Source organism: Neophocaena asiaeorientalis, unplaced genomic scaffold, assembly GCF_003031525.2.
Source record: "Neophocaena asiaeorientalis asiaeorientalis breed wild unplaced genomic scaffold, Neophocaena_asiaeorientalis_V1.1 scaffold503, whole genome shotgun sequence".
Lineage (NCBI taxonomy): Eukaryota > Metazoa > Chordata > Mammalia > Artiodactyla > Phocoenidae > Neophocaena > Neophocaena asiaeorientalis.
Genome location: NW_020173710.1, coordinates 1,314,448 through 1,328,435, shown reverse-complemented (window position 1 = coordinate 1,328,435; position 13,988 = coordinate 1,314,448). Strand labels below are relative to the sequence as shown.

General features: G+C 35.7%; 1 protein-coding gene across 1 annotated transcript in view; it reads right to left on the bottom strand.

Moving 5' to 3' along the window:
* WDR44 (WD repeat domain 44) overlaps nucleotides 1–13,988 on the bottom strand; it is a 75,651-nt gene that overhangs the window by 37,042 nt on the left and 24,621 nt on the right. Inside the window, exons 3-8 of the mRNA XM_024750586.1 lie at nucleotides 10,006–10,080; nucleotides 5,018–5,648; nucleotides 4,400–4,530; nucleotides 2,686–2,781; nucleotides 1,200–1,336; nucleotides 6–70 (exon numbers count right to left, since the gene is read on the bottom strand). Coding sequence (XP_024606354.1) covers nucleotides 6–70; nucleotides 1,200–1,336; nucleotides 2,686–2,781; nucleotides 4,400–4,530; nucleotides 5,018–5,648; nucleotides 10,006–10,080 — 1,135 coding nt within the window. The remainder of the gene's footprint in view (nucleotides 1–5; nucleotides 71–1,199; nucleotides 1,337–2,685; nucleotides 2,782–4,399; nucleotides 4,531–5,017; nucleotides 5,649–10,005; nucleotides 10,081–13,988) is intronic.

Below are 13,988 nucleotides of genomic sequence, written 5' to 3'. Positions count from 1 at the left end.
CCATCAACCATCAGTATCTGTTTGCTGAGACTGTAACTTCTCTTCATCATCTGACTGTGCTGCGTCATTACTACAAGAAGAGGTAGTCATTTTATAAGAAGCCATTTCCCCTACACTTCTCAAAAATCTCTATGTGTACTTAGTATACAATTAGCTAATCAGTGTAAGAAAAAAATGTTAACATGCTTTATATAAGTTTAATTTAAATGATGACCCTGAGAATTTAAAGACTTGAAAGATCATAGAGTAGAATCTTTAAGCAAGGTGCAATGTACAAAATGCAAACGAATACATTTAGGAATTTATGAAAAACCTAACACAAACAAGGCTTTTTGCTGGGCAAAACGTGCTGCACAGAAATGACACATTAACTTATAAATATCTCCCTCCTTACTTACCAGGCACATCATGTGAAAGCTTTGCTTTCACCGAAATTATTTCTTAGTTCTACATACATCTCACAGTAAAGTCAATCACCTCACTCTAAAGACACTTTCTGACCCTAAAAAGACAATACAATTATTTATAAAATTTCTGATCCTTAAAGCAAGGTTTCAGAAGACCAGGTGTTTATCCCACATGGCTTTTTAGCTTCATGTGTTCTAATATTGTCTCTAGTATAATATTGGGTTGGCTGAAAAGTTTGTTCAGGTTTTCTGTAAGATGTCATAGCAAAACCCGAACAAACTTTTTGGCCAGTCCAATATAAATCATTTTAAAAGAAGACAAACCAAATACTATGAGATTTAAGATATATATATATTTTTCCCCAAGTAATTGTACAATCTTGAGAACAAAGCTGAATAAAGAAAATGTGACACACACACACACACACACACACACACACACACACACTCAGAGAAGAATATTATTCAGTCATAAAAAGGAAGGAAATCCAGCCATTTGTGACAACATGGATGGACCTTGGGAGCATTAAGCTAAATGAAATAAATCAGACAGAGAAAGACAAATACTTTATGATATCACTTATATGTGGAATCTTAAAAAAAAAGCTCATTTTAAAAAAGAGAGAGAAAGAAGTTTAAGAATACATACATTAACTAACTCTAATTTTAATTCTAACTTTAAAAAAAGAAGACTGAATGAAACCAAATTAGGGACTCTCATAGTTCATAAACAGAGAACTTTTCACCACTCTGAATGAAATACTACAAATGATAAATAATAACAGGCCATACCTTACATATTCCTTAGTCCTTCTCATGATGTGTAGAGTGAGAGGATTAATACCTGTTGGCAGTTTCTCTTCTGCAAGACTCAAAGGTATTTCTTCTCCAGTATCCAGATTCTTAATCATTACACTGGCTAAAATTTCCTGAAGTAAAAAATAACACCAAGAGTACCTATAATTTAATTATCTTTTTGAATCTACAAAATCCTCAAAAATTCAAGCTAAGAACTTTCTAGATACATTCAGGACTATGTACAATAATTTTTTTTTTTTTTTTGCGGTACGTGGGCCCCTCACTGTTGTGGCCCCTCCCGCTTGTACAATAATTTTTTAAACATTTTTAGTGAGATACAATTTCCACACCACAAAATGCACTCATTTAAAGCGTATAGTTCAATGGTTCTGAGTACATTCACAGAGTTGTTCAATTACCACCATTATCTAAGTTTAGAACATTTCTACCTCCCCCAAAAGAAACCATAAACCCATTAGCTGTCATGCTGTATTCCCCTCTCCTCCCAGTCCTTGGCAACCACGAATCTACTTTTTTTCTCTTATGGATTTGCCTATTCTGGACATTTCATATAAATTAAATCATATAGTATGTAGTCTTTTGTGATTGGCTTCTTTCACTTAGCATCATCCTGTCAAGGTTCATCCATATTGCAGCATGTATCTCTTTCCTTTTAATCGCCAAAAAGTAGTCCACATGGATGGACATACTACATTTTATTAATCCATTCATCAGTGTTGGACATTTGTATCGTTTCCACACTTTCGCTAGCATGAACACCTATGTATATTTTTTGTGTGGATGTATGTTTTCCTTTCTCTTTGGTGTATACATAGGATTGGTATTGCTGGGTCATGGTAACTCGATGCTTAATATTTTGAGGAACTACCAAACCGTTTTCCAAAGTACAATAATTTTTTTAAATGTACTGTTTAAAAGAAACAAAAGTTAAGATTTTGCTTCAAAACTTCATTCTGAATAAATTGGCCAACAGATGTATACTAAATTTTAAGGTAAGAATTAAACATTGAGTCTGTATACACTGTACATAATCCAATATGTATAAAGACATATACCTATAATATCAAGTTTTTTTTAAGCCCACTTTCTATAAAACATAGGCCTTGCTTTCAATACACTTATTCCACCATATAATTATGTGAAAGGGCAAGTTTAAGTCAGAGTTCAAACTCCAGCATATTAAAAAAAAAAAAACTAAGACAATCTTCAATTTTCATTTTTTCCTCTACATTATGATTTTTTTGCCTAACAGCAATAAAGCTAATTTTTTTTAATCATGGTAAAATATATATAATACAAAATTTACCATTTTAACCACTTTTAACTGTATAGTTCATCAGCATCAAGTACATTTACATTGTCATGCAACCATCATCACCATTCATCTCTAGAATTTTTTCATCTTCTCATCATGACCTCTATGCTTTATGCTTTCAAGAATCAAAAAATCTAATTATACCTCATCAGTAAGCTCTCTCCCAGAGTTGGATCTAGGTCTCTGAGGGCCCATCACTTCACCTGCTATTGTCTGCCCATCAGGTGTTTTTCCATTTTCCTGAAATTATAATTTTATAAACAGAAAGTAGACTGAATCAATTTCTATAAATATTCAATTATTCATTACCACACACAGTTCTAAAGAATTCCAGAATATAGATAATGGAGCCTACTGAAAATTTAAATGGAGCACTCCATTTCAGTCTTTTATTATTCCCAGCATACTGAAAAACATTAGGTACCAAAAGTGTTGCTGCTCATGAAATAATGTCTGAGTAGTCTTGAAAGCAAATAAATGTTCTATTTGAACCTGGCCCAAAAGCAGTTCTCTACCAGTTAAATGCCAGCACTAATACTGCCATTAATCAGAGCTATACACATGGATATCTCGAGGGTAGGGGTTGGCAAACATTTCCTGTAGAGCCAGATAGTAAATATTTTAAGCTTTTTGCTTCATATATAGTGTCTGTTGCATATTCTTTTTTAAAAAACAACCCTTTAAAAATATAAAGACCATTTTTAGCTTGGGGACCCCACAAAATCAGGCCACTGTTGACCTCTGCTCTAAGGCTCTGTAAAGACTATAGTGTCTTTTTGTGTGTGTATGTGCTTTGAATTTTATTCCAAGTTCCATTGGCCACAGAATCCTTGATTTAAAAAATTTTTAAATTTTATATTGCAGTATAGTTGATTAACAATGTTGTGTTAGTTTCAGGTGTACAGCAAAGTGATTCAGTTATACATATACATGTATCTATTCTTTTTCAAGTTCTTTTCCCTTTGAGGTTATTACAGAATATTGAGCAGAGTTCCCTGTGCTGTACAGTAGGTCTTTGTTGATTATCTATTTTATATATAGTACTGTGTATATGTTAATCCCAAACTCCCAATTTATCCCTCCCCCTACCTTTCCCCTTTGGTAACCATAAGTTTGTTTTCCAAGTCTGTATGTTTCTGTTTTGTAAATAAGTTCATTTGTATCATTTTTTTTAAGATTCCGATATCATATGATATTTGTCTTTCTCTGTCTGACTTACTTCACTTAGTATGATAGTATCTCCCAGTCGGCTAACCTGCCCTAACCACAGCTACCACATAAGTAACCCTCTGGAATCCCAGAATTTGACAGTGGCAGAAATTCATGTTATCAAGTCCTTTCTATTGCCTCATATATGGATACATAGCCTAGTGTATGAAGTTTTTTTTTCATGATTAGGAAAAGGAAATTATAAAAAATAAAAGTCCCCAATTTTGACCACTATAGGTCAGATAAATGAAGATTATAGTTGATATTTATTAATAAATATTACATATAGCAGCATCTGTCACTTTTTGAATACCTACTACATGCCAGGCATTTGGCATACTCTAGCTCATTTCAACCTTGCAAGAAACCTTCAAGGAAGGTTTTCCTCTCATTTCATCAATGAGCCATCTCAGACTCAGATGTTAAATAGCTTGCCAGAATCAGCCAGCTACTTAAGTAGCAGAGCTAGACAAGGGATGTAAAGTAGCCAGGTTTTGTGGACAAGGAAATATTTGGCCTGGAGAAGAAAGAAGGTTCAACAATCAACAAACCAAAACCAAAACCAAAACCAAAACCAAAACAATCAACAAACCAGCCAGTTGCAGAAAGCTGAGAAAGCCTGTATCGAATATAACACAAATTCACCAACCTGGGCAGTAACTATTTTATCTCCACTGGTAGCACTTGCCAAATCAAGAGAAGGCTGAGAATCTTTGACTGTACTCTCTGGAGCCATGTTTGTAGTGAGGAGAGTATCAGATGTAATATTCTCTTTGGGAACTGCAATAATAGCAACAACAACAACAACTAATATTTATATAAGACCTTATACATAGCTTGAAAAGTGCTTTAACCTTTATCTGGCTGATGCTTAGAACAATCCTCTGAGAAAAGTGGTTTTATTACTCTCGTTTTATACATGGGAAAACCAGGGTTCAAATATGTTAAATTCCTCAAGGCTACACAACTTACACATGAAGAGAACTAGGACTTGAATTCAAATCTGAAGTCTCCAACTTCTACACTCTTTTCACTATGCCACACTGGCTCTCCAATGGTAACAGATTTGAAAGTCTCCTGAAATGTTTAATTACAGTAATGTAACAACACCAATGTAAACATTTTGACTTTCTATTACTAAAATAAGTTTTATAACTTGGTCATCAATGTTGTTATATACAGCATAAAGTGAAAAAAAAATCAGAAAGTTCAAGTTTCAACTCCAAGAACTCCCCGCAAAAATAGCTATTTCTCAACTAATACTTGCCATCTAGATCAGGTGCCTTAAGAGCCTCAAACTCCAATTCGCTTTTCTTTTTTCTTGGTGGTGGAGCAGGTCGAGATGGAGGTGGGGGTCTAGGAGGCGGGAAATTAGTTGGAGGAGGTGGGCGTGCTGGAACAGGCTTCTTTGTACTAGCTACTATATCAGGTTCTGGAGTAAGCTGTCTTGGTGGTTTGGCAGGAGCAACTTCTTCCACAACAGCAAAATCTTTAGTAGATAAGGAGTGTGAGGATGCAGGTTCTAGAACATCACTTTCTTTGACTTCCACTGCTTCCTTGTTCAACACTTCTGTTTCAGTTTCAGGCACATTAAGCTGTTGTTCAGTTGAACTTATTTCAGTTAACTTAGTGGTTTCATCTACTGGCTTGTCACATGTGTCATCAGAAGGAAAACATTTTTTTGATTCTAATTCAGTTTCTTCAGATACATCCTGACTCTCTGCCTTTTGGGAATCTTCCTGCAGTACTTGATCTACGGCTAACAATCCAGGTATATCTGTTCCAGCCATGATAGGACTGGCAGTAGCCTGATCAGACTGTCCTTTTCCTTTGGAATCCAAAGAGTCATCTTCCAGCTGTAGTACTTTCTGACTCTCTTCAATAATACTTTCAATAATCTGATGAAAGGTTAAAAAGCAGTTGAAAAAAAGCAGTGAAGCTATTTACAAGAACAAAATAACAGCTAATCATTTATTTAGTACTTACTATGTGCCAGGCAATGTTCTTAACACTTTACGTATTTTAATCTTTACAACAACCTTGTAAGATAGCACTCTTACTATCATCATTATACAAATGAGGGAACTAAGGCACAGAGGGACCAAGTGATTTGTCCAATGTCACAAAGCTAGTAAGTGATGAAGCTGGCATAAATGTAGGGAGTTTTTGGTTCCAGACACTGTACTCTTAACCATTATACAGAGAATCTGTGTTAGTACGTGTAATCACAAAAATTCAATCAATCCTGTAAAAGAAAGTTTAAACCTAAATTTACATTCAGATGCTTCATGTCATAGTTCATTTACATATTTATGCCAAGTTACTTGCCTGCTGGTTTGAGCCTAGTTAACTATGAGAATCAAAACCACCTTGTACAAGATTTCAAGTTGTTCAGCTCTGAACTCAAGCCTGACATGGAAAGCCAGCAGATGCAGGGAGATTAATGTTCTTAAACAGGCTACATCTAACCCCCTGTTCTGCAGAGAGATGGCAGGACCATGAAAAGAGTTCAAATACCCACCTCATCTTGCCTTTTTTCCCTTTTATTTCTTATCTACAGTTGAAAACTACAGGCAGGCTTTCTGCGTCTCCTACCAACATTTAGAAGAAAATATATTTTCTACCCAGTCCTGTCATTATTAACACAATAAATCTCCCAGCCCACTCACTTATCTTTCCACCACGGAGACATGGATGACTTCTGCTTTCTCAATTCTTTGGCTCCAGAAAGTTAACAGAATGTGTTATGGAACTATCTTGATGTGGTTTACTACAAATTCATGCCAAGTTGAACTGGATATTAAGCCGTTCAATAATATTCATCCCTGATTTCCCAGCATATTCTACATATTAATTTTTCTCAATCTTCAAATTTTTGTCCTAGACCTACCTTACTTTTACCAGAGAAATATTAACTAGAGTCCACCTAATTTGTCAATTAAGTAGTTTCTGAGCTCTGAGTACTTTAGCAATAACAGAAGACAGATTACAGTAAATTTACGAATGAATAAGAGGTGAAGACAGGAACAGCCAGCACACTCTATGTTCTCAAAAAGCTTGGCTATACATGGAAGAGGGTGCAAGAAAATGATCCAGCATTTTTATAAGCCGAGGGTAAAGAGCCAATGGAAAGGAAGATAACACGTTCTGGAGAAGAAAAGAAAGAGGGTCTGCTGTGTATCAGACCCAGTACACACATTTGCCATTTAATCTTTACACAGGCCTTGTGAGGGAGCTAGATTATCTCCCTTCTACAAAAGCAAGAATCTGAGGTAAAGGCATTAAGTATTTCGCCCAAGGTCCCACAGCTAGTAAACTACAAAGTCAAAACTGAAATCTGGGTTTTTCTCCAAAAAATCCAGTGTTCTTTATATTATATCATTCTACTTTGGACAGGAAAAAAAAGAATACTAAATTCTCAGGAATGGCATGAAAAAGAGGTAAAAGATGACAACAAGTTTGCAGGTGAGGGAAGTGAGAGATGATGAAAAGGACTGAATTCAGGCTTCTTAGCCTCTAACACCTACATGCAGTGTGGGAAGCAAGGTTAGCTGATGAAAGTAAGCAGATGCAGGTGGGCACAGTGAGCATGAGGTGAATGTAAAGCTTTCAAATAATCACTATGCAGAGTGAAAAGGCCTATGCCATCAGAGGGGTTAAAACAAGGTTGAAAATCTTAAACCTTCTCTAATCCCTTACCTGAGGACAATCTCTTCCTCTTCTGAACTCCTATCACTCTTACTGTTCATTATAATATGAACTAGAATATAAATACAGAGTAGTACATGAGCTAGCTCTATATAAATATTTTCTCCACACCTGGAAAACAAGGCCCGTGTTTTCTACCTCTTGATATGCCCCCATAGCACCTATTTACAGTACCTAGCCCTGTTTCCCCACCCCCGTTCTCTGCCGGGTTTCAGGAGGTAGCAAATGGGGAAAGAACAAGAGAACAGTGAGAATCAAGACTAACAGAGAAATGATCATGCTAAAGCAACTGTTTCCTATCACCTCCCTGCTTCAAAAAAATCATTGCTTTCACAGCGACTGTAAAATAAAAACCAGATGTTTTAGTATGACATGAGAGGCATTCCCATAATCTGGCCCTAACTCTGGTCTCTAGACTCATCGTCAAACATTCTGCACATTCCTCATGTCCACGCCTTTGGTTATGCCTTTCCTCTTCCATCTCTGACTGCCCAAATCTTTTTTTTTTTTTTTTTTTTGCGGTACGCGGGCCTCTCACTGTTGTGGCCTCTCCCGTTGCGGAGCACAGGCTCCAGACGCGCAGGCTCAGCGGCCATGGCTCACGGGCCTAACCGCTCCGCGGCATGTGGGATCTTCCCGGACCGGGGCACGAACCCGTGTCCCCTGCATTGGCAGGCGGACTCTCAACCACTGCGCCACCAGGGAAGCCCCCTGCCCAAATCTTATCCATTCATCAAGAACCAGTTCAGATGCTACTTCCTCCTTCCCCATTCCTATCCTCAAGGAGAAAGTAAAGCCTCCCTTTGTGTTCTTATAAAGTTTGCAAGTCTATTTGAACACTTATTACACTCAGTTTTGTGTTTATCCAATTTTCTCTACTAAAATGTAAGTTACTGGGAACAGGGATTGTGTTATACCCTGATCCAGGGTATAACTCCACAGCCTTTATCATTAATGTTGGATACTTAATTCACTTGAAAAGGCTAGAACTTAAAAAGTAATACCTAGAGTCTTAAGACTCACTCTATGGCTCCATAGTGTTTACTATTTTTTCAGCTTCTAAACTCTCCTTAAAAATCACTTTTTTTTGGCTACTAACTATACTTACCCATTTGTATTTTATCCCAAGAAAAAAATTCTTAAAAAGGGAAAGAAAAGCTCTAGTGGAAAAACAAACTTTTCAAGTTTTCAACAATAAAAATGGCTAGATACATAATAATCCATTTGCTTGATGGAAGCTAATAGACCAAATGAAAACTGAGTATTAAAATCATGTAGAGGGCTTCCTCAAAAAAAAAAAAAAAAAAAATAATCATGTAGAAATATGATAAAAATCAAAAAATGTTAAGAGGAAAAGGTAGAATATAAAATTCTGTCAGAAACAAAACAACACCATCACCAACAAAATTCTATCTACACTACAAATAGGCCAAAAAAAAAAAAAGGAAATGAGTGAGAACCAGAAGGGAACGCCAAAAAATCAAGACAGCTGTTTGTTTGTGTAGAATTGTGGGAAATTTCTGATTAAAAAAAAAAAAAGGGTACCACTCTTGTTATCTCATTCATGCTGATACACAAAACCATTTTTCCCAAAAAGGAAATTTTTCTTTTTAAAGGAAAAAGTATGATCAATATTAAAATATGTAGTCCATTAATTTCTAAATTCCATAAGGGTAGAACAATGAATCTACATTAGTGGTGATTTTGCCTGGTACCATTCCCCCAGACATTCAGTGATGTCTGGAGACATTTTTGGTTGTCAAGATGGGGTAGGGGTTGGGGGGGGCGGACGTTGACATCTAGTGAGTCAAAGCCAGGAATGCTGCTAAACATTCTACAATGTACAGAACAGTCTCTCCTTCCCCCCACAACAAAGAATTATTCACCCCAAAGGTGTTGCTGTTGAGAAACTGTGGGATAGAGGATGTGTCGTAGCATTGGTCTCTGGAAATCCACTCGCTAAACGGTGCCTGGGGCACAGAAAACACTCAAAACTGGTATAAATGAACAGACACACACCATTCTTTCTCCTTGGGTTTTATCCTGATACTGTGAACAACCCATTGCCAAAATTTTTATCTTATGCTCAGTCTCTTCCAGTAAACCAAACCCTGAAGCTTCATATGATCAATTCCTTAAAAGTTATCAAAGGTACTAGAAGAGTAATGACTTCTTGTAACCTCTAACTCCTCAAGACATTAGAATTTGCTGCACTGAGTTTTTCAGTACCTTTACCTCTTGGTACTAACCTCAAGAGTAGCTATAGCTTACTCTAATAAAAATACAGGTATAAAAAATAAAAACACATTACAAAACATTTTTCAAAATACTGATTCAAGGATAAATTACCAATTAGTTCGATTACAAAATGCCTTCTAAAAAGCCTGATGCACCTTCAATCACAAATTCAACAGATTCAGGAACATTTACTGAACATCCACCGCGTACAGGGCACTATACTAAAAGAATATAAAAAATTTTCCACTTTAAATATACCATAAAAATATGACATCTGCTAAACTAACATTAACATTTTATCTTACAAACCTTTTTAGACACATCTTGCTTCAATTCTTGTACAGGGGACTCATTTCCAACTTTGTATGCAGAGTTCTCTGCTTCCTATTTTAAAAAGAAAAGAAACAAAGACCAAATATCTTTTCTTTAAAACTTTGTTTAAAATGGGTATAAATTAGAAATTATAACATTAATAAATCAAAGGCCCATAAAGAGCTTAGATGTTTGTATACTGATAGATGCCCAGAGATTTTTATGCCAATTGGGACAATTTAATTTGCATAGGAAGGTTACCAATCAGCAATTTTCTATTTTTCTATTGTAATAGGATATTTTCCTTCACATGTACCCAACTTTTTAACATTAAAAAACTGCGCAGGAAGATAAGAACTACTAAGTACCTTTGTAGCTTAAAAAGATTAAGGACTTAAGCAAAGGGTTGAGTTAGAATTGTTATTTTCCCCAAAGTATCCCTTCATAAATATGAATAAACACAAAAGTACATAATGAGGAAGACCATATTCAGAGAATCATTTTCTTAAAAACTCTATACACTTTAGATAAAAGGAATCAAGATTTAACCGGTATTAAATGAAGTCCCCAAAACAGTAACAGATGAAAAAAATTAAACCCACCAAAAATACATATATATCTACGTATACATTCATATACACATACGTACATATATATATATATTTGGGAGGTTAGAGAAGGTAAAATGGATGCTGCATTTCTGTTGGAAAAAAAATTCGGGTAAAGTAAGATAATCATACATTTGCAAATCTTAACACAATATTCTTTTCCATCTTAAGTTTTCTTTACATTTATAGAAGTACAGTAATTTGAATGCTACCACTAATACTGAGAAAAAAACTTTTCATAATTCTTGGTGTACATCACAGAGCTTGTCAGAAAGTCACTATAACCATTTTTGACAGATAAGCGACCTAAGATACATAAGGATGTATGTATGTATTAAGGTAGCAATTATACAAGTATCAGGACAGGCTCCAATAATCTCTCTACTCCAGAGATTATTATAATGCTAAAGACATAATAATGTTCTAGAGAAATTTCTGTTAGGACTTCCAATATCTTCAAGCTGAAAAGTTGTTTCATTGAATTCCTCCCAGCATTTGGGAAATACTACCAATTCTTATATAGATTCTTCTAGAGAAAAGTTGTTTCATGGAATTTGAAGTATTAGATAAAATCTAAACTCTACCACAGCCCATGAACACCTAACATGATATGGCTCCTGCCTACATCTTTGACATCTATATTTCTCACCTCCCTCTCCCATCACAACCACACAATTATACTTTGGCCAACTGGATGGTTCCTTACCATCCTTAGGGTCATAGCTCAGGCATTATTACATCAGAAAAGCCTTCCCTGACCACCCTGAAATAGCCATCTTGACAAGATGAGAGAGAATTCTTGAAACTGATGATAATTAAGAACGGTCAATGAATATTAGAGAAACACCTTCAACTGTCCTACAAATTAACTGTATTTACCCAATTACCCTCCAATAACTGTTCATTAGTAGGGAAATCAGAAGCACTGTACAACCTTAATTCCATGGATATTTTCCCCAAGTTAACCTAAGAAAAATACATAATAATAATTCCTGTACCTCAATTTCATTTATTTTAATACTTACTAAGATCACAGACCAAAACTGGCAAGCAATGATTAGGTTTCTATTTTATTTGGCTTTAACAAAACTCTCTTAGACTTTGAACTTTTGAAAGGTATCAACTCCTATGAGGTAAACTGCTGTTAAGTCCTAGTTTTAAGGAGTGATATGGCACCTACCAGAGGATCTGATCTCTAGAGAGGTTAGTTGGAAGATTTCTTAGTAAAACCTGATTTAGTATATACAGTCATCTATGATTCTCTCCTTAGTGAGGTTTAAGGTCCAGGTCTTTCCCCTAGCAGCTCGATCAGGCTTTGAGGACAAAGCAATGGAAGCCAAGCATGTGCCTACAGACAACCAACACCAACTTAGCTAGACTTGAGACAGTCCTCAATTATTACCTTTTTCTGGAGATGTGCTGCCCCATTACTGTGGCACAGTACCTACTAAATCCCAGCTTCCCACCTTTAGGCCATTTCTCTAACTCCTACCTATCACAACCTCAGATACATGCTTTCTTAAAAGGTATAATAGAGCATTCAATTTCTAGCAATTCACACCACTGTTTCCCTCCATCTGTATTGGATATCAGAGAGCTGTTTGTACCCTACTCATAGTATTCAGTTATAAGAATTGAGCTTTTTAATTTTAATAAGCACATCCAACAAAAGACCCAGTTTCACAAATCATTTGTACAAAAGTGATCTACACTCAAAGAAATCTTCATTATTATCTACTAAAGAACATTAAGCTAAAAATGTTAGTTACTAAAAAATTCAGGTCACTTCTGGTTTTTAGTAATGAGGAAGTAACTGTGTAATGAGTAATGAGTAATTAACTGTGACTAAAGTGAAATTTCAAAAAATGTTTGAGATGTGACCGCCACTCTTGCTGAGGAGAGAAAAAAAAAAAAACAAGAAACAAAAACCAGGAAACAACACAACTCTTAAATAGTTGTCATATGCATCCATCCACTCCTATCAACACCATCCCTCTGTTGGAGTCTCATGTCTTGACATTCTAACCTCTTAACAGCTCTCTCTGAACTTAGTCTCTTTCCCCCGAACTTTCTTCCACCCTTCTACCACTTATCTTTTGTTAATTCCCCAGCAAAAAATCTTGTAAGGCATATAAATATTGACTTTAAATATCTTGCTTCAAAATTTTAAAGCCCAGATTTCTTAACCTGACATTCAAGGCTCATGGAAATCTAGCCCCAATTTACTTTACCAACATTCCACCACTGAAATGTTTACATTAGTCACACCAGTCTTTCAACGCGCCCAGCAAATTCTCTGTCTTTGCATATTAATTAGTTCGTACTATTACCTAACATACAATGCTTTCCCAATTTTTCTCTATCCACCTATGCAAACCTCTCCCAATTTTCAAAGCCTAACACAAGTTCTACCTCCTCCTGAAAAATTTTCTCTCCTATTCCAGGCAACAGAGTTCTCACAATTGCTCTATGTCCCCCTTCCTCCTCCAAACTCCCTGTAATTCTTAAGGTCTATTCTAGTCTACAAACATCAATACCACATGTATCATCCTTTCTTATATATATGTATCTTTTCTGTGCAGTTGTAAAGCCATCAAAAATAGGAACTATATCAAACTTTTCTTTGGATTGCTTAAGGTATCAATAGATATGCTGTTATATACAATAAGCACTCAATAACCCATGTACATCCACATCATAGAGTATTACTTAACAACAAAAAGGAATAAACCATTGACACATGCAACAACTTGGATGGATCTCAATCATTTGAGCCAATCTCAAAAGGTCACACATTATATGATTCCACTTATAGGACATTCTCAAATGACAAAATTATTGAGATGGAAAACAGATTAGTGGCTGGCTGCCTGGGGTTCGGGATGATGTGGGGAGGTAGTGGTTGTGACTTTATAAAGGAAGCTCTCTGTGGTGATAAACTAGATCTCATCTGGATTGTGGTGGTGGTTATATAAATATACACATGTAATAAAACGACATAGAACTATACACTCACACTGTACCACCGTCAAATTCTTGGTTTTGATATTGTACTATAATTAAGACATAACCACTGGGGAAAGTGGGTGAAGGATAACAGGACTTCACTCTACTATCTTTGCAGCTTTCTGTGACTCTATAATTATTTCAAAATAAAAAGTAAAAAAGAACTATATCCAACTTCATATTTATTTACTAAATATGTACATTTTCTATCTAATTTTATTCAAGTTAAGGACAATCTATAACTACTGGGATAAAATAAATTTCCCAAACCTATTTGTTATAACCTAAAAATATCTTAAAATATAAGTGGGGCTTCCCTGGTGGCGCAGTGGTTGAGAGTCCGCCTGCCGATGCAGGGGACACGGG